Source organism: Borostomias antarcticus (genome assembly GCF_949987555.1).
Source record: "Borostomias antarcticus genome assembly, chromosome: 11".
NCBI lineage: Eukaryota > Metazoa > Chordata > Actinopteri > Stomiiformes > Stomiidae > Borostomias > Borostomias antarcticus.
Genome location: NC_140244.1, coordinates 25,825,682 through 25,847,441, shown reverse-complemented (window position 1 = coordinate 25,847,441; position 21,760 = coordinate 25,825,682). Strand labels below are relative to the sequence as shown.

The 21,760-nt window shown below is 48.1% G+C and overlaps 2 protein-coding genes across 2 annotated transcripts in view; one reads left to right on the top strand and one right to left on the bottom strand.

Moving 5' to 3' along the window:
- Nucleotides 1-21,760, bottom strand: part of LOC311315538 (voltage-dependent L-type calcium channel subunit alpha-1F-like) — a 167,986-nt gene that overhangs the window by 47,878 nt on the left and 98,348 nt on the right.
- On the top strand, nt 2,438-5,683 carry cdk20 (cyclin dependent kinase 20; the record flags this gene model as incomplete). Its single annotated transcript, XM_084445910.1, has 8 exons — nt 2,438-2,512; nt 2,600-2,713; nt 3,291-3,479; nt 3,595-3,716; nt 4,058-4,120; nt 4,348-4,471; nt 5,057-5,212; nt 5,495-5,683. 8 exons carry the CDS (start codon nt 2,438-2,440, stop codon nt 5,681-5,683), a joined length of 1,032 nt encoding a protein of 343 aa, XP_084302036.1.

The window sequence follows — 21,760 nt, the reverse complement described above, 5'->3', positions numbered from 1 at the left end:
GCCCCCCCCCCCCTCTCACTGTCCCTGACTATGACTGAGCTCATCCTCACACTGAAGACAACAGCGCACCAGCCGCACCCAGAACTCAACCAGGACTCCGCCCCCTTCTCCACCAACGCCACTCTGTCTCAACCTGCCCCCCCCCCAGCAATGGTGAACGGATCCCCAGCGAACTCATACCTCCCCCTCCATCCCACTCTCCTCCCCCCCCTCCCCCATCCTCACTGGACGTTGTTGTGGTGCCATGGACGCCTTATTTCAATCTCTTTTTTTTTTTTTATTGTAATATTGGTATTACTTTGTTAAATCGTTGAAAGCACATAATTAACTTTTTCATTGCTCTTTTGATCTTTCTTCTTCTGTGAAATCAGAAATACAGCTGTTCTGTCGGGTGTAACTGTAGTGTGCTAGTCTCTCCCATAGATGGCGCCGTGACCCACCCACCCCACCCCACCCCACTCCTCCCCCAACCACGTTTCTCAACACACACAATAGATCCCCACATTAACGGCGCTGCTGATGCTTGTGTTATGATTCTCACTGGGCAGTCGTGGTTTCAGAAGACGGCTTCACACGGAGAAAAAACAACAACCGAACCCGAAAACTTAACAGCACTTGGGAAGCTCTTCATTCCAGAGGGGAAAAGACTTGTTTCATATTTGTACATCAAGACTGTGTCATCTTGCTTCGTGACATCACTGTGCTCGTGCACCTCAGACGAGAGGGAAGGATTTTTGAAGAATTAAAAAAAAGTTCCTCCATTTTGAAAAAGAATAACTTTGGTTCATGTAGGTGTAGATGACTTTGATCTCTCTCTCTTTTCTTCTCTTGTCAATCAGCCATCCAGCTACTCTGATAGGTTCCTTGTGCGGATGGGCGGGCGCAATGGTTGCTAGGGTGACACCATTATCTCTTCTTTTTTTTCTTTTTTTTTCTTTTTTTTTTTTTTACAGCCCTGTTTGACGAGTAACGTGACAATTATTTCATCACCAGTGATTTTGCGGAGGTTTTTGTACTTGTGTGTTCTATGAAAGGTGAAGAGACGGGCGAGCTGAGGTGATGGATACGACGGGCTTCTGGGTTGTTTACGTTTAGTTAAAGGAGTGATTCGCATAAAAAAAAGGCGTATTTTCTATCTTTTGCTCCTTCTCCCCTTCCAGTTTTCTAGGATTTTTTTAGGAATGCGTTTGTGAACTGAACTATGGATCTCCAAATCTTCTCTTTTTTTTTTCTTTTCTTCCAAGGTTTTTTTTTTCTTTAGAAAGTTTGCAGAAATAAACTGGGGCTTTTTGGTCTGAATTTTGGAGACATTGTTGATAACCATTCTACATTTATTTCTGGTGTATCCTTTGCTTTACAAATGTTTAGTTATGCAAGTTTGTGTAATGTGACAAACGGTTCCGGATAGTTGACATGTATGTCTTTATGAATGGCGATACACAGCTTTTTCTAGCGGTTGAACGAGAAAAGACAGTTGGCAAGAATGATTGGCTCAGCCGGAGTTTGGGGCTCAGTTGTAAATTAGTTTCTCCATGTAGCAAGAAGTTAAAATGCCTTTTTATATAATTATCTGTAACAAAAATGTTTTTACATGTTTGTCATCTCTTGGTTGCTTTTTGTCTTGATATATAAATGAAATGGAAATTTGTCTCTTTGCTTAATGTCTTGTGTTATCCTGCGTTTGTCTCATCTTCCATAGCAACTGTGTTTGTGGTCGAGACCTCATGGAGGTTCCTCCTGCGGTGGTCGAGACCTCATGGAGGTTCCTCCTGCGGTCGCTGGTCCGCGGGGATGTCATGGGACATGGGTTGTGAACGGTGCTGGTCCGCGGGGATGTCATGGGACATGGGTTGTGAACGGTGTTGCAGCAGCTGATGGAACAGTTGACATTTAACTGATCATTTTGGGTATTAACAAAACTGTTTGTGAATATTACTCTGGAAAAATAAAACTTTTTAGTGCATCTTTTTTACCACCTCTCTGGGTTCAGTTATTCTGTGTGATTGTTGAGTTGTTGAGCGACTAGAGAGATGTCACCTGCTAATGTTTAAACATGAAATGGTTTGTGTTGACAAGTGGTTTTGTAGTGGCCATTATGTTCATCCATGTTCGGGCCACATGTGATGTTCTGAATGCTGATGCTGGAATGACCACGCCCCTCCCGGAAGGATGCTGTGATCACGTGACAGTAACGGCGTCGTCCTAGTAAACAGAATCATCTAGTGTGTCGCTTTTGAAGCCATAGCAAAGAGAGATATCATATTTAGCGTTTAGAGAATATGTTGAAACAAATACTCCTCTACAGCTGCATTTTCAAGAACCAATAATACATCTTTATGAACTCCCTGCCGATTACTTTACCAAGTTGGCTAACTAGCTAGCCTGCTAACAAGTTAGCCTAGCTTAGCTATCTCCAGCTCAACCTAACTAGCCAGACATGGACCAGTACAGTATATTGGGAAGAATAGGGGAAGGGGCCCACGGGATTGTTTTCAAAGCGAAACACATCGAGGTAATGTAATGACCATTATAACATGCTAGCATTATAACACTGTGCTAGCATAGCTGTGTGACAATGACAGTCATTCCTCTGTTCCAGACTGGGGAGACGGTGGCTCTGAAGAAAGTGGCACTGAGGCGACTGGAGGATGGCATCCCCAACCAGGCCCTCAGAGAAATCAAGGCTCTTCAGAAGATTGAAGACAACCAATATGTGAGGGATGGGCGTGGATGACCTGAGAATGGGCGTGGATGACCTGAGAATGGGCACACTGGAACGGGTCTAGTCACTGATGGTCACATTGTTCGTTTAGTCAGTGGAGTATGGATGAAGGCTCATTTATTTAATGTCCCCATAGGGCATCCTAAAGGTCTAAGACGTGTTTGGCAGCCGGAACCTTCTCTCTCAGTCCATTTTGATTGATTGATTGATTTTTATTGATTTTTAAGACAGGGACAAGGTACAGTAGACATTTACCCTATAGAATAGGGAGAGATGCACTGTACAAGGTTATAGCTAAAACAGCTAATTTCCACCCGCAGTCCCTGGGCAAATTAATATACAGTCTTAAAATAGTGGGGCAAATAGTATACAGTAGGAGAGTAACATACATAGAAGGAATACAAAAAAGTTATATAGCAGAGATTTCAAGCCTGACTCATTTCATTTTAAGCCTGACTTTTTTTTGACACTTCGCCCGTAGATTCAATGCCATATGAGTGAACGTCCGTTTAGATGGAACTGAAGTCCTAACTGTGTGCATGGTTGACCCCTGTGACCCCGTGTCTAGGTGGTGAAGCTGAAGGATGTGTTCCCTCACGGGACGGGCTTCGTGCTGGTGTTCGAGTACATGCTCTCCGACCTCTCGGAGGTGATCAGGAACTCCCAGAGGCCCCTGACGGAGTCCCAGGTCAAAGGTTACATGATGATGCTGCTGAAGGGAGTGGCCTTCTGCCATGAGAACTCCATCATGCACCGGGTGAGACTTCGTTCCTGCGCATGGAGGTACATTAACGCTACTGAGTGTATTATATCTGACTGTGTGTGTGTGTGTGTGTGTGTGTGTGTGTGTGTGTGTGTGTGTGTGTACACAGGACCTGAAGCCAGCCAATCTGCTGATCAGCTCTACTGGTCACCTGAAGATTGCTGATTTCGGCCTGGCCAGGCTCTTCTCCAACGACGGGGAACGACTTTACAGCCACCAGGTGGCCACCAGGTACACACACACACACACACACTCACACACACTCACACAAGCACGCACGCACGCATGCACACACTCGCGCACACACACACACACACACACACACACACACACACACACACACACACACTCACTCACTCACTCACTCACTCACTCACTTAGAAACACACACACACTCACACACACACACACTCACTCACTCACTCACTCACTCACTGAACCACTCACTCACTCAACCACTCACTCACTCACTCACTCACTCACTCACTCACTCACTCACTTAGAAACACACACTCACTCACTTAGAAACACACACACACACACACAAATAACGTCTCTTGCTGTGTTCCCAGGTGGTATCGAGCACCAGAGCTCCTTTATGGTGCTCGTAAATACGACGAAGGCGTGGACCTCTGGTGAGAGATGCCTCCATTTCCCCATAAACCTGCCTCCATGTTTCACTAATCGCCTGTACACACAGTCGTACAGCAGGGGGCAGTATTGGTCGGTTTTTACTACTAGATTCCCAGCAGTGCAAGAAAAAGGAATGACACTTGACAATGAATCTGTCACTAACGTACAGATCATGTTGGTTTATGGTGGAGGTCTCTCGCTGACCCCGGCCGTGCTCTCCTGTCCCCAGGGCGGTGGGGTGTATTTTCGGGGAGCTGTTGAACAGCTCCCCCCTGTTCCCTGGAGAGAACGACATCGAGCAGCTGTGCTGTGTGCTCAGGGTCCTGGGGACGCCCAACCAGAGGGTCTGGCCGGTGAGGTCGCCCGCCGCACACTCAGACCGCCGACCTTCATACTATGGGTTTATATATGGGGATATGACTTCTCCTCTCCTCTCCTCTCCTCTCCTCTCCTCTCCTCTCCTCTCCTCTCCTCTCCTCTCCTCTCCTCTCCTCTCCTCTCCTCTCCTCTCCTCTCCTCTCCTCTCCTCTCCTCAACTCACCTCACCTCACTTCTCCTCACCTCACCTCTCCTCTCCCCTCCCCTTCTCACCTCACTTCTCCTCTCCTCTCCCCACCTACCCTCCACTCCTTTCCTCTGCTCTCCACTGTACCCTACTCTCCTTTACTCTACACTCTTCTCCTCTACTCCCCTCCTCTCTTCTCCTCTCCTCTATGCTCCTCTCCTCCTCTTCTCTCTTCTACTCTCCTCTCGACTCTACTCTACTCTTCTCCTCTCCTCTACTCTCCTTTCTCCTCTCCTCTCCTCTACTCCTCTTTTCTTATCTCCTCTCCTCTACTCTACTCTACTCTTCTCTCTTCTCCTCTCTTCTCCTCTACTCCTCTCTTCTATTCTCTCCTCTCCTCCTCTCCTCTCCTCCCCTACCCTCTGCTCCCCAGGAGATCACGGAGCTTCCAGACTATAACAAGATCACGTTTAAGGAGAACCCTCCCATCCCTCTGGAGGAGATCGTTCCGGACACCTCGGCCCAGGCCATCGACCTGCTCAACCGCTTCCTGGTCTACCCCTCCAAACAGCGCATCAGCGGCCAGCAGGTCCGGCAGCGCCAGAACGTCACGCTAGAACGTCACGCTAGAACGTCACGCTAGAACGTCATGTTAGAACGTCACGCTAGAACATCACGCTAGAACGTCACGCTAGAACGTCACGCTAGAACGTCACGTTAGAACGTCAGAAAAAGGGATGAAAACGACCAATGCACCTTGGTTTGAAAGCAGAAATTAGATCTGTCTCTCTCTCTCCTCTCTCTCTCTCTCTCTCTCTCTCTCTCCCTCCTCTCTCTCCCCCTATGGACGATTCTCCCCCCCCCTCTCCAGGCCCTCCTCCACCCCTACTTCTTCACGGACCCCCTGCCGGCCCACCACTCGGAGCTGCCCATCCCCCAGCGCCGGGGGAGGCCGTCCCGCCAGCGGCTGCAGCCCCCCGCCGAGTTCAGCGTGGACCTGCCCCTGCAGGAGAGCCTGGTGGACCCCGCGCTCGTACGAGGGCACGCCTGGCGCCTGTGACCCTCCTCTGTCTGCTCCTGCTCCTCCCCCCCGTCGCGCGCCGCTTCATCTCACACCTCCGCCCCGTCTGTCTGTCCCTCTCGTCACACCCTCCGTCTCTCATCCCTCTACCTCAACCCTCCGTCTCATCCCTCTACCTCATCCCCTCCGTCTCTCATCCCTCTACCTCATCCCCCCGTCTCTCATCCCTCTACCTCATCCCCTCCGGCCCTCATCCCTCTACCTCACCCCTCCGTCTCTCATCCCTCTACCTCATCCCCTCCGTCTCATCCCTCTACCTCACCCCCCCGTCTCTCATCCCTCTACCTCATCCCCTCCGTCTCATCCTTCTATCTCATCCCTCCATATCTCATCACTATCTCATCCCTCTCTCTCCCATCTATCTATCTCAATCTCTATCTCTCATCCCTCTCTTATCCCTCTCTCCCATCTCTCTGTCTCTCTCATTCCTCTCTCTCTCATTCCTCTATCTCTCATCTCTCTATCTCATCTCTCTATCTCATCCCTCTATCTCGCATCCCTCTATCTCCCATTCCTCTCTTATACCTCTATCTCTCATCCCTCTATCTCTCATCCCTATATCTCATCCCTCCATATCTCATTTCTCTCCAGAGTCTGGGGGCAGGTGGAGGGAGGGCTCTTTTGGTAGACCCTGCCCCTCGTAGAATGTGTGATTTGTTTGTATGTTTGTTTACTCTCTTCCATCTGCAGTGTTTACACCGTCAAAGAATATCTATATACAGTAGATTATTTATTTTATACTGTGGACCATCTGGGAGTTGAGAGAACTCTCCTCTAAATCTCTCGGATGTATTTTGTAAATAAATCTAAATATGATGTCATTCAGAAGAGTTCTGTGTCTGCATTCTAAAAAGGGTTTGAGTGAAGTGGACCAGTCCTCATTAATGTACCACCCCTGTGTTCTAGTCTAGTGTATTAGACTGTTCTAGTGTATAGGACTGTTCTAGTCTAGTGTATAGGACTGTTCTAGTGTATAGTACTGTTCTAGTGTATAGGACTGTTCTAGTCTAGTGTATAGGACTGTTCTAGTGTATAGGACTGTTCTAGTGTATAGGACTGTTCTAGTGTATAGGACTGTTCTAGTGTATAGGACTGTTCTAGTCTAGTATATAGGACTGTTCTAGTCTAGTGTATAGGACTGTTCTAGTCTAGTGTATAGAACTGTTCTAGTCTAGTGTATAAGACTGTTCTAGTCTAGTGTATAGGACTGTTCTAGTCTAGTGTATAGGACTGTTCTAGTGTATAGGACTGTTCTAGTGTATAGTACTGTTCTAGTCTAGTGTATAGGACTGTTCTAGTGTATAGGACTGTTCTAGTCTAGTGTATAGGACTGTTCTAGTGTATAGGACTGTTCTAGTCTAGTGTATAGGACTGTTCTAGTGTATAGGACTGTTCTAGTCTAGTGTATAGGACTGTTCTAGTGTATAGGACTGTTCTAGTGTATAGGACTGTTCTAGTGTATAGGACTGTTCTAGTCTAGTGTATAGGACTGTTCTAGTGTATAGGACTGTTCTAGTCTAGTGTATAGGACTGTTCTAGTGTATAGGACTGTTCTAGTGTATAGGACTGTTCTAGTCTAGTGTATAGGACTGTTCTAGTGTATTAGACTGTTCTAGTCTAGTGTATAGGACTGTTCTAGTGTATTAGACTGTTCTAGTCTAGTGTATAGGACTGTTCTAGTGTATAGGACTGTTCTAGTCTAGTATATAGGACTGTTCTAGTCTAGTGTATAGGACTGTTCTAGTGTATAGGACTGTTCTAGTGTATAGGACTGTTCTAGTGTATTAGACTGTTCTAGTCTAGTGTATAGGACTGTTCTAGTGTATAGGACTGTTCTAGTGTATAGGACTGTTCTAGTGTATATGACTGTTCTAGTGTATAGGACTGTTCTAGTGTATAGGACTGTTCTAGTGTATAGGACTGTTCTAGTGTATAGGACTGTTCTAGTCTAGTGTATAGGACTGTTCTAGTGTATAGGACTGTTCTAGTGTATAGGACTGTTCTAGTGTATAGGACTGTTCTAGTGTATTAGACTGTTCTAGTCTAGTGTATAGGACTGTTCTAGTGTATAGTACTGTTCTAGTCTAGTGTATATGACTGTTCTAGTGTATAGGACTGTTCTAGTGTATTAGACTGTTCTAGTCTAGTGTATAGGACTGTTCTAGTGTATAGGACTGTTCTAGTCTAGTGTATAGGACTGTTCTAGTGTATTAGACTGTTCTAGTCTAGTGTATAGGACTGTTCTAGTGTATAGGACTGTTCTAGTCTAGTATATAGGACTGTTCTAGTCTGGTGTATAGGACTGTTCTAGTCTAGTGTATAGGACTGTTCTAGTGTATAGGACTGTTCTAGTGTATAGGACTGTTCTAGTGTACAGGACTGTTCTAGTCTAGTGTATAGGACTGTTCTAGTGTACAGGACTGTTCTAGTGTATAGGGCTGTTCTAGTGTATAGGACTGTTCTAGTGTATAGGACTGTTCTAGTCTAGTGTACAGGACTGTTCTAGTCTAGTGTATAGGACTGTTCTAGTCTAGTGTATAGGACTGTTCTAGTGTATAGGACTGTTCTAGTGTATAGGACTGTTCTAGTGTACAGGACTGTTCTAGTGTATAGGACTGTTCTAGTGTGTAGGACTGTTCTAGTGTATAGGACTGTTCTAGTGTATAGGACTGTTCTAGTGTATAGGACTGTTCTAGTCTAGTGTATAGGACTGTTCTAGTCTAGTGTATAGGACTGTTCTAGTGTATAGGACTGTTCTAGTATATAGGACTGTTCTAGTATATAGGACTGTTCTAGTGTATAGGACTGTTCTAGTGTATAGGACTGTTCTAGTGTATAGGACTGTTCTAGTATATAGGACTGTTCTAGTGTATAGGACTGTTCTAGTGTATAGGACTGTTCTAGTGTATAGGGCTGTTCTAGTGTATAGGCCTGTCCTAGTCTAGTGTATAGGGCTGTTCTAGTGTATAGGACTGTTCTAGTATATAGGACTGTTCTAGTCTAGTGTATAGGACTGTTCTAGTCTAGTGTATAGGACTGTTCTAGTCTAGTGTATAGAACTGTTCTAGTGTATTAGACTGTTCTAGTGTATAGGACTGTTCTAGTGTACAGGACTGTTCTAGTGTATAGGACTGTTCTAGTCTAGTGTATAGGACTGTTCTAGTGTATAGGACTGTTCTAGTGTATTAGACTGTTCTAGTGTATAGGACTGTTCTAGTGTACAGGACTGTTCTAGTGTATAGGACTGTTCTAGTCTAGTGTATAGGACTGTTATAGTGTATAGGACTGTTCTAGTGTATTAGACTGTTCTAGTGTATTAGACTGTTCTAGTGTATAGGACTGTTCTAGTGTACAGGTCTGTTCTAGTGTATAGGACTGTTCTAGTGTATAGGACTGTTCTAGTGTATTAGACTGTTCTAGTCTAGTGTATAGGACTGTTCTAGTGTATAGGACTGTTCTAGTCTAGTGTATAGGACTGTTCTAGTGTATAGGACTGTTCTAGTGTATAGGACTGTTCTAGTGTATAGGACTGTTCTAGTCTAGTGTATAGGACTGTTCTAGTATATAGGACTGTTCTAGTCTAGTGTATATGACTGTTCTAGTGTATAGGACTGTTCTAGTGTATAGGACTGTTCTAGTATATAGGACTGTTCTAGTCTAGTGTATAGGACTGTTCTAGTCTAGTGTATAGGACTGTTCTAGTGTATAGGACTGTTCTAGTATATAGGACTGTTCTAGTCTAGTGTATAGGACTGTGCTAGTATATAGGACTGTTCTAGTCTAGTGTATAGGACTGTTCTAGTGTATAGGACTGTTCTAGTCTAGTGTATAGGACTGTTCTAGTGTATAGGACTGTTCTAGTGTATAGGACTGTTCTAGTGTATAGGACTGTTCTAGTCTAGTGTATAGGACTGTTCTAGTGTATAGGACTGTTCTAGTCTAGTGTATAGGACTGTTCTAGTGTATAGGACTGTTCTAGTGTATAGGACTGTTCTAGTGTATAGGACTGTTCTAGTCTAGTGTATAGGACTGTTCTAGTATATAGGACTGTTCTAGTCTAGTGTATAGGACTGTTCTAGTGTATAGGACTGTTCTAGTGTATAGGACTGTTCTAGTATATAGGACTGTTCTAGTCTAGTGTATAGGACTGTGCTAGTGTATAGGACTGTTCTAGTGTATAGGACTGTTCTAGTCTAGTGTATAGGACTGTTCTAGTCTAGTGTATAGGACTGTTCTAGTCTAGTGTATAGGACTGTTCTAGTGTATAGGACTGTTCTAGTCTAGTGTATAGGACTGTTCTAGTCTAGTGTATAGGACTGTTCTAGTGTATAGGACTGTTCTAGTGTATAGGACTGTTCTAGTGTATAGGACTGTTCTAGTGTATAGTACTGTTCTAGTCTAGTGTATAGGACTGTTCTAGTGTATAGGACTGTTCTAGTCTAGTGTATAGGACTGTTCTAGTCTAGTGTATAGGACTGTTCTAGTCTTGTGTATAGGACTGTTCTAGTGTATAGGACTGTTCTAGTGTATAGGACTGTTCTAGTCTAGTGTATAGGACTGTTCTAGTGTATAGGACTGTTCTAGTCTAGTGTATAGGACTGTTCTAGTCTAGTGTATAGGACTGTTCTAGTCTAGTGTATAGAACTGTTCTAGTGTATTAGACTGTTCTAGTGTATAGGACTGTTCTAGTGTACAGGACTGTTCTAGTGTATAGGACTGTTCTAGTGTATAGGACTGTTCTAGTGTATAGGCCTGTTCTAGTGTATAGGACGGTGTTGGTGCGTGTTTGTTTGTGCAGTGTGTCCGTTGTGAGTGTAACAGCAGCCCGGTCCGTCTGCCTGCTGTCTCCCAGTGATAACGGTCTTATCAGAGCCAAGCAGCCACGTCCCTCCCTAGACTCGAACACATCCTTCCCTTCCGTCCTCCCAGAACCAACCGCTGCTCTCCTCCCCTGGACCCTCCCAGCCCGGCACCCCCCCCCCGGCACACACCGGCCCCCCACGCTAGACACCAGTATAGATCTGGACAGGTGTGTGGAGGTAGAAACAAAATGGAGAACGTCCGACCTGCTTGGAGCAGCCGCGGGCAGAGCTGGGCGTTTTGTTTAGCCTATCCAAGTCCTGTCAGATCTGCAGTTGAGTGAGACAAAGGGACGAGGACCTAGTGGGAGAAGGAAGGGCGCTCGGAAGCCTGTTCATCTGGACTGAAACGTAACAAGACAGCTTCGTGTGGCTTCCTTGTTCAAAAGCTAGAAAGGAAACTATTTCTTGGCTCTTAATCTCTTAAACATGCAAATTGGTCTATCACCAGGACTTCTGGTGATTGTTATAATTTGTCCAATTTCTGTGTCTCTCTCTCTCCCACCTACATGTTGAATATACTGGAACCAGACAGTGTTTTGAGCAGAATAAACATACGCTCGTGCACATTTACCTGAACGGAGAATGAAATATTTTGGCGCGTCTCGTAAACCCCCCACCCTCGTCCTCACCAGAGGTATTCATGTGCGCCATGCCCTGTAAGAAGTTTCCCTCAGAGGGACTCTGGTACTAAAATGACACGAATTGTAATATCTCCTTCACTTTCCACCTCCTCTCCTCCTCCTTCTCCTCCTTGATCCTGGTGCTCCTAGACCTCACAGCCGCCTTCGATTCGGTGGATCACATGACCCTCCTCTCACGGCTCGAGCAGGACGTGGGCATCTCAGGTGTGGCCTTAAGCTGGTTCCAGTCCTACCTAACCGACCAGAGTTTCCCTGTGCAGCTAGGAGAGTTCCTCTCTTCCGTGGCCCCTCTTACCTGGGGGGTTCCTCAAGGGTCAATATTAGGTCCCTTCATCTTCCTTCTGTACTTGCTATCCTGGCCAAACACAACATATCCTTCCACTGCTTCGCCAACAACGTTCAGATCTACTCAGCTCTAAAGGCCAAAGGTCAGATCACACTACAGACACTGCTAGATTACCTAGCCGACATTAAATCATGGATGAGTGCTAACTTCCTCAACCTAAACGAGAGCAAGACCGAGATCATCATATTTGGCAACACCTCTCCGGTCCCTTTCGTCAACGCCCTACGTCCTCTGGACCCTAACATCAACGTAAAAAATATATAAACAGGTCAGATCTGGTTAGAAACAGCTTTTTCCATCTTAGAACCCTAGCTAAGACCGAGGCCTATCTCTCCCAGAGCGACCTAGAGAGAGTGATTCACGGCTTTATTACAACATAGCTCGCCTACCGTAACGCGCTACATGCTGGCGTTGGTCAGTCGTCGCTCCGCCACCTGAAGCTCGTCCAAAACGCGGCCGCTCGACTCCTCGCCAGCACAAAGACGCGTGAACACATCTCCCCAGTCCTGGGCTCGCTCCGCTGGCTCTCTGTCCGTTATCGTCATGATTTTAAACTGTTTTTAAATCACTAAATGGCCTGGCTCCACTGTACCTCACCGAGCTCCTGCGTCACCGTACCCCATCCAGAGCCCGAAGGTCAGCCGACCAACAGCTGCTGGAGGTACCCAGGTCCAGGCCCAAGACCGCTCTGGAATATGTAGAGGTGGGTCGTATGCCCACCTCCCTTGTTCTCTTCAAAGCGCATTGTGTTGCCTCTGGGTATGAAATGCGCTATACAAATAAAGCTTTGGTTGATTGATTGAAGGTCAGCCCAGAGCCTGGGGGCATTTAAGTCCCTGCTAAAGACCCATCTTTTCTCCCCGGCCTCCGAACAGAGTTGAGCCTGCCTCCTGGTAATCCAACTGTTGCTATTTTAGTCTCTTTTTAATTCATTTTGGATTATGCTGCACTGTTATTTTGTATTACGTATTTGTATTTGCACTTTTTATGTTCTGTATTTGTATTTTTTTGCTCTATGTTTTACCTGTGTTGTACCTGTGAAGCACTTTGGTTCAGCCGCAGCTGTTGTGAATGCGCTACACAAATAAAGGTGACTTGACTTGACTTGACTCTAATTTCCCTGAAAGCTAACTGACCGCAGAGCCGTCCACCGTCGTTTGTTAAGCAAATGGCCGTCCCTCACAGTCGTCCCTCTGTCTGCCCAGGCCTCGCCGTATCTCTGCCCGGGTTCGTGGTCGGCGCCATTTGCATCGCTGACTGGCCTTCACTCAACTGCTCAAGTTGTAGCTTTTATCTTCCTTTGTGTTCTGTACGGGCCATACGTGTTCAGTAACAGTTTATTCTAATGGCAGCATTCTATATCACCATATAGGGATAGAGCCTCCATTGTGCCGAGACTGTTACAGTCAAATGGACAGGTTTCTTGCAGTATTGTCAAATGCCTCACTTTGACATGTAAGCACAGCAGATGGTTAACGATGGGATGGGACATTAATAGATTCTATAGTAATTTTCGACATCGCTGAAAATCTATTTTGCACACGTTGTCTTGTGGGCGAGAAATCCTAAAATGGATGAGGCCCCCGCGCACATGTCATGTATCACACTACATAAGTTGGTTGTCATTCGTGCAATAGCATGTTATGAGAGGAACCACTGAGTGAAGAAATATGTTCTGAAGAACTGACATCAGCGGGAGCGAGAAGCTGGTCTTTAAAAAAAAACTCTCTCACCCATGCACACACACACACACACACACACACACACACACACACATACACACACACACACACACACGTGCCCTCATCCCTCCCACACTTCCCCTCCCCTAACCTCAGAGTTAGTTAACCCCAAACCAAGCAGTGTGTACTAGTGTACCCTGGAGTGCTCCATGCCAGACACATATCGCTCTTTATCTCCCTGTCTTTCTCTCTCTGACACTCTCTCCCTCTCTCTCTCTCTCTCTTTCTTTCTCCCTCCCTCTCTCTCTCTCCTGGATTGTCTAACCTGAAAACTGCCCTCTCCTCCACCTGCTTGGGGAGACCTCTCTTCTGCACCTGAAGGACGGGAATCCGGGATCAATCATACATTCTGTGAGTACAGTATCACATTTTTTATTTATATAAACTATAACAATATACTTATTACAGAACACGGTAGATACTTTGTTTGCAGAGTCTATTTTTTATCACTGTAGTTTCAAAACAGACATCCTCTGTTGTGCTGATGACATGACAAACGTGAAATACAGAACACCAACGATCGTGACCCTGTTGACGCTACATACACTATGTGTAACTGTAGTAATAATAATAATAATAATAATAATACATTTTATTTATAGTGCACTTTACATTCCGAGAAATCTCAAAGTGCTATAAAACAGAGGTTAAAAACAACAATGTAGTACATTCATCCAGGCTCCACATCCATTACACATCCAATACATCCACAACCAAGTCACATCCAACACATTAGTACAATAATAGATATTACAATAATACAAATATACAATAATAATAATACAATAATAATAATAACAACATGAAGCAAGCATTACATGGCACATAAAAGGTGAAAATGACACGAGAGAACGGTCAACAGAAAGCTTTTGTGAAGAGGTGGGTTTTAAGGTCTTTCTTGAAAGTACCCACAGACTGAGGTTCCCTGAGGTGGTTGGGGGGGGGGTGTTTAGCTCGAACCCAGGGGGTTTGAGGAGGTTGGCAGGGGAGGAGCGGAGGGTGCGTGAGGCGGTCTGAGGGGTGAGGAGTTCCTTGAGGTGGGGGGGGGTGCATTTCCGTATATGCACTAGTGGGTGAGGAGGGAGACCTTGAATTCAACTCTGAGTGAGCGACTTAAGGACGGGGGTGATGTGGTCGTATTTGCGCGCCCTCATCAGGATCCTAGCAGCGCTGTTCTGGATGTACTGGGGCCTCTGAGGGCGTGACCAAGCTGAGGGCACAGCTGAGGGCACAGAGCATCTCCATGGACTCAGGTCAACTTCACTCCACTGTCTCATTAAAGACAGTTGGTAGATATTTAGTCAATTATTTCCGTTATTAGATTAGTCTCACATACCCAGGTGTGCACCGTTGACTTGTCCCTGCAGAGAGCCAGCTGTGGCCTGGTGGCTAGTCCTGGGAACGATACATTGAAAGTAGCTGAGGTGTTTTATTGCACTTTTGGGGCTGTTCACTTGATTTGATGTCACTGGGTCTGGGCTGAATCAAGTGCAGCCCAAATACGTGACGGTGTTTGCTGATGGTGTTTGATCCAGGTGCGCCAGCGTGGACGTCGGTCGTCCGACCAGGCCCGGCCAGACCGGCACGCCGATGGAAGCCTCCGCAGAGTCCACCAGCTGGGGCTCTCCGGCCCTGCTGTCCTCTGAGGCAGAACCCCAGACCCAGACCCAGTCCCAGTACCACACAGCGCAGTCCGAGCTAGCTAGCCTCCCTTCCTGCCTCTCCAGCAGTAGCCACAGTCGACCGACGTACACACACAGCCCAGGTAAACAGATGAACACACACACACACACACACACACACAAGGTTACTAACTCGGTCCTGCCTCAACCAATCCTAAACCCCGTCTCCTTCTCCGTGCTAGCTCACCAGATGTACTCCTCCATGAACACCAGCGGGGGCTCGTGGCTGGAAAGCTCCGGAAGCCAATACCTGGCCTCCTCCTTCACCTCCCCCCTCTCCACCTCCTGGCACGGCGGCCTCCCCTTCTCCAAGGCCTGTGGCGCCGGGCACCTCCAGACCCCCGCCTCCTTCTCCCCCAAGACGTCCTCGGCCGACCCCAGGGTCGAGCAGCCGTCCCCGGGGTACGACTGCCAGGGGAGCCCCCGGCTCCAGGAGGCCCTGGGGGGCAGGCTGAGTCCTGGCGAGGGGGACGGGGGGGGCGTCTTCCTCACCCTCAGCGCGGCCGGGGCCGAGGGCTACGGTCCCCCCGGGGCCCACTCCTACCCCCGTGCCCTGGACTACTACGGCTCTTACAGCCCCTACTCCTCGGCCTTCCCCCAGGACTACCCCCCGGCCGCCCTCTACCCCTCCTCCACGGGGGGGCTGGGCTACCCCCTGTACTCCTCCCACCTGCACAAGATCAGCATCTCCCCGCCAGGTCAGAACTGTGTGTGTGTGTGTGTGTGTGTGTGTGTGTGTGTGTGTGTGTGTGTGTGTGTGTGCGCGTGCGTGCGTGAGCATGTGTGTTAGCCTAGTATGTGTGTGGGAGAGTGATGCTGCAAAGGTGCGTGCTGCTGTGTGTACATTGGTCTGTATCTGTGTGTGTTTTATGCTCTCTTCTGTGTGTGTGTGTGTGTGTGTGTGTGTGTGTGTGTGTGTGTGTGTGTGTGTGTGTGTGTGGATCCTAACCCGCTGCTCTGTTCTCTGTGCCGTGACAGAGGACCGCGAGTGTGTGAACTGCGGAGCCACCGCCACCCCCCTGTGGCGGCGGGATGGTACGGGCCACTACCTGTGCAATGCCTGCGGACTGTACCACAAGACCAACGGGCAGAACCGACCTCTGATCCGGCCCAAGAAGAGAGTGGTGGGTTGGAAGTTGGAACCCCAGAGTTCAGTCTGACTGTCCAAACAGACGCAAGTGCCTGTTGGAGGTGTCAGTTGGAAGTGTCGATTGGAGGTGTCAGTTGGAAGTGTCGGCCGGAGGTGTCAGTCGAACAAGTGCTAGTGTTGCTGGGTTTTGGCGTCCCAAAGTGACAGTCTGGTCTGCATTCAAAACACTCGCTCCTGACTGATGCTAGCGTGTAGCTCCTGACTGATGCTAGCGTGTAGCTCCTGACTGATGCTAGCGTGTAGCTCCTGACTGATGCTAGCGTGTAGCTCCTGACTGATGCTAGCGTGTAGCTCCTGACTGATGCTAGCGTGTAGCTCCTGACTGATGCTAGCGTGTAGCTCCTGACTGATGCTAGCGTGTAGCTCCTGACTGATGCTAGCGTGTAGCACCTGACTGATGCTAGCGTGTAGCTCCTGAGGTGAGTCTCCGTCCGTCGTGTCCCCTGCAGATGGTGAGCAAGCGAGAGGGCACCCACTGCGCCAACTGCCAGACCACCTTGACCACACTGTGGAGACGCAACGCCAGCGGGGAGCCGGTGTGCAACGCCTGTGGACTCTACTACAAGCTACACCACGTAAGGAATGGACAGGCTGGGTGTGTGTGTGTGTGTGTGTGTGTGTGTGTGTGTGCGTGTGCGGGTATGTGTGTGTGTGTGTGGCGATAGAGAGGCCACTGGCTAGAACCATTTCATCAAGAAAAGGCTCAACTGGGAACAAAGGGATCTCTTGCAGGGATGACCGAAGTTTAGTTTCCAGACTTTTTTCTAAGTGTGTTTGATGATATACCTCCTCTCCTCTCTCCTTTCTCCTATATCCTCCTCTCCTCTCTCCTTTCTCCTATCTCCTCCTCTCCTCTCTCCTCCTCTCCCATCCTCCTCTCCCTGCATCTCCTCTCTTCTGCTCTCCTTTCCTCTCTCTCCTCCTCCCTTCCTCTCCTCTCCCTTCCTCTCCTCTCTCCTCCTCTCCTCTCCCTGCATCTCCTCTCTTCTGCTCTCTTCTGTTCCCTCTCTTCTCCTCTCCTCCTCCTCTCTTCTCCTTTCCTCTCCTCTCTCCTCCTCCTCTCCTCTCCCTTCCTCTCCTCTCTCCTCCTCTCCTCTCCCTGCATATCCTCTCTTCTGCTCTCCTTCTTTCTCTTCTCCTCTCCTCTCCTCTCTCCTCCTCCTCTCTTCTCCTCTCCTCTTTCCTCCTCCTCTCTTCTCCTCTCCTCTCCTCTCTCCTCCTCCTCTCCTCTCCCTTCCTCTCCTCTCTCCTCCTCTCCTCTCCCTGCATCTCTCTTCTGCTCTCCTTCCCTCTCTTCTCCTCTCCTCTCCTCTTTCCTTCTCTCCTCTCCCTTCCTCTCCTCTCTCCTCCTCTCCTCTCCCTGCATCTCCTCTCTCTTGCTCTCCTTCCCTCTCTTCTCCTCTCCTCTCCTCTTTCCTTCTCTCCTCTCCCCAGGTAAACCGTCCCTTGACCATGAAGAAGGAGGCCATCCAGACCAGGAACAGGAAGGTGTCCAGTAAAAACAGGAAGTCCCGGAGGAACGCAGGAGGAGTGTCGGAAACAGGGCCGGAGGAGCCCACCAATCCCTACCTCCTGCCGCCCGGACCCCTGCTCTCCTACAACTACCCCTCCTCCACCTCCTCCCACCTCCTCCCTTCTCTCTCTCCGTCATCCCTCTCTCCGTCTCCTCTCCACTCCTCCTCCGGCAGACTGTACTCCTCCTACCATCCGTCCTCGGGCATGGTGCCGACGCTGGTGTGAGAGGGAGAGCGTACTCATATTCAAATACCTGGGGTGTAATTGACTTAGCTTGCTTGGCGCACTGCATGGTTGACATTTATAATTATGGGATGATTCCATGGGATTCAATCCACCAAGAGAGCTAATTCACCCATGACTTTTACAATTGCCATTTTGTATGACATTTTTGTATATTACTTTACTAATTTTTTGAAGTGACCTGTGGAGTGTCTCAGGGATTATAAAAACAGTGGCTAATGATTGAAATTCAACAGAATGATAATGAACCTATGCTATTATAAGGAGAATGTTTCATACATGCTTTTGTTTTGTTACTACACCTACGAAGTAGTTCGTGTTTGCTGTGGGCTTCTGACATGGTAGTTGGCTGGGCAGGTCCCCTAGCCTAACAGAACTAGCCCACTGGTATAATCATGCCTTTGTCTGGATAGCATGCTACGCAGAACTCTCTATACACTACCCTGTTAATCAACCGAAATATGCAAATGTTTCACTTTCCATACCACTCAAATGTTTCAAACGCTTGTTTCAAACGCTTGTTTCAACCACTATTCATTCATTCATTCATGTGCCGGTGTAATGATCTTTTTAAAACCCCACTCCTTATCTGATCTGTTTCCATGGAGACCATGAACTGAAATGACTCATAATGTATAGGTCGCTGTACAGTATGTGAGGTTATCTGTGATTTGAACTTTGAACTTATCTACTCCTTTGGTCTACTGTCTGTTTTAAGTGACCAGGGCTGATGAATAAAAAATTATATTTCCAAGTAAATTGCTTCCTTTCTCTTCTCCAATTGGTCGTTCCTATTGCTCTGACAAGCCTGTTCAATGTTTTTGTTGTCAGTGTGGTTTATAAACGTGGCACCATGGATTTATATACAAATTACTTGCCTAATAAGCATTTTATTCTATGACCGGCACCCTCTTCTCAATCTGGGTGTTAGGGCTAGTGAAGTGTGGACAAGCCAGTCTATGTAATGGGGGAGGCATGACCAGTGTCAACACCACAGTGTGGTTCAGTCGTGGACGTTTCTACTTCACCACTTCCATACATCGCTATCCCATCATTCCTTATCTACTGTCTACGCCCACAGGGTCAGGATCATTTAGGGAGGTTTAAAAACAGGCATGGGAAGAGGTTCCATGACACCTTCTTCCCCCGGGCGGGTCACAGTCTCAACAACCATCAGCAGTAATGAGGATCCTAACCCTCCTACCTCTGAAATACATCTAACCTTCACCCCTTCAATCTCTGACACAGAACCAATATTGGACGTGTAAGGTAACAACAACCCCACCTCCTACTACTACCCCCCACCCCCACACCCAAACCACCCCACCTCCTACTACTACCCCCCACACCCACACCCAAACCACCCCACCTCCTACTACTACCCCCCACCCCCACACCCAAACTACCCCACCTCCTACTACTACCCCCCACACCCACACCCAAACCACCCCACCTCCTACTACTACCCCCCACACCCACACCCAAACCACCCCACCCCCTACTACTACCCCCCACCCCCACACCCAAACCACCCCACCTCCTACTACTACCCCCCACCCCCACCCCCAAACCACCCCACCTCCTACTACTACCCCCCACACCCACACCCAAACCACCCCACCTCCTACTACTACCCCCCACACCCACACCCAAACCACCCCACCTCCTACTACTACCCCCCACACCCACACCCAAACCACCCCACCTCCTACTACTACCCCCCACACCCACACCCAAACCACCCCACCTCCTACTACTACCCCCAACCCCCACACCCAAACCACCCCACCTCCTACTACTACCCCCACACCCACACCCACACCACCCCCTACTACTACCCCTCACACCCACACCCAAAACCACCCCACCCCCTACTACTACCCCCCACCCCCACACCCAAACCACCCCACCTCCTACTACTACCCCCCCACACCCACACCCAAACCACCCCACCCCCTTAACCGTCAGCACCCGCCACTCTGGTAACACAGTTACCATGACCTGGCACATTTACAGTTGGCATTTACAATTTATTCATATTTATTCATATTCATATATTATTTATATTGTTTAGTCAGGAACTGAGTAATACAACCATGGAGAGGAGAGGGACCCAGAAACCCCATGGATCTGTACTTGTTACAAATGGCAAATAAACCTGCCTTACAAACTCTTGTCTAGGCCTTCCTCAGCAAGAGATACCGAGCAGCCAGCGTTCCGACAGGAAGTAGAACCATCCCGCTCCTGGTGGGGGGGCGGGTTCTCCGGGGGTTCCTGCTGGAGAACCTTGCGCAGAGCAGCGAGCTACAGTACAGCATCCATACATGCGCTCTGCGTGACTCTCCAGCTCAAACACACGTCTCCTCCCCTGCCTCTGTCAGTCAACAGGCTTTCACAGTTGACCACAGCTCACCCCGAGCCCCTGGCGGGAGCCCCATTGTGCAACGCAGGCGGCTTATGGTTTTCCGGACCCCCAGAAAAAAAGGGGCAAGAGGAAAAGGGAGCTGTGCAGAAGGAGGTTGGTGGTGGCAGCGATGGCGTTGGCGAGATCTCGCTCCCCTTCCCCTTCCTCTGCGTCAGGGCTGCCAGGGGCTCGCTTGGGGGCGGGCGTACACTTTCAGCCTGGGAAGACCAGGGCGAATGACAGGGAGAGATTAGCAACCACAGGACAGGTCCACGCAGCGCCCCAGGCCCATCCGTTGGTCTGCCTCACCCTTCTCTGCCCTCCCCTCCCTCCTCCCCTCTCTCTCGCCCTCCCACCCCCCGCCCCCGCGCCCCAGGGGAGATGATGGGAGGCAGTTATCTGTCAGCTAACACCTTTGACGCTGCCATGACTCCTTGTCTCAATAAGCTCCTCTGCTATCCAGCTCCACATCTTCAACACAGCATCCTGTGGCGTGGCCCGGCTTCTTCAGGACTTACACACACAGGGACAAGGATGGTGTGTATGAGATCTGTGGTCTACATTTCAGCTGGGGCCAAACTAGAGCTATAGTGTGACCCTCTCTGGGTGTCTACTAAATAATAACACAATACAACATCCATTATGCTCCCATATATAATGAGATTTTAACGAGCTACTCCTAAAAGCAACAGAAGGTGGGTGGATAAAGATAATCTAGCTAGGCCCCACACGATTTTTGTACGTAGATTTTTTTCTATAAGATGAAATAAGTAGGCTAGACCTTTATGCTCTGTGTAGGTCCTCTTGGTGTCTGATTAACAGTACACATAATATGTGTGGCATATCATTTTCATTGTAACAGTGACCCCAAATGGTTACACTGTAACACACCACACTGGTTGAGCAGACGTCATTGATGCGCGCCGCTCTTGCCAGGGCGTGTTTTTGTGCGACGCAGTCAACTTCGCGCTCAGGAGCCTGGCTCAAAATCAGCTGTGAGTGAAGTTTATGATTTTATTATTCGGGCTCTTATATCTATTTGTATATCTATCCGCTATTGTTTTGGTTGTAATGCTGCTATCTTTAAATGTGGCTTTTTAAAATGGTCTATTTTGACGTTAGCTCGCTAAACCATCGTCTGAAAGCCAAGTAAAGGAATTTGCATTAAACGTTATAGCCCAAAGCAACACTAAACCATAACATTAGTTATTAGGCACCCATGTTTTTATTTTCTAGTAAGCTGAAAAGCTGAACCACCTTGTGTCTGACTGTCTTGCTCTGTGGGGATGTGACATGTAAACATGGATTGTGAAACTGAAAGAGAAAAAAAAACAAATGAACTGTCAACAAACCCCCCTGCTTCAAAACAAGCTCCCCCCTTCCACTCAAATGAGGATTCGTCCTACATTTCTAAACTAATTGATAACAAGGCTATAGGATATTCTCATCTCCTTATTGTTTTATTTTGATA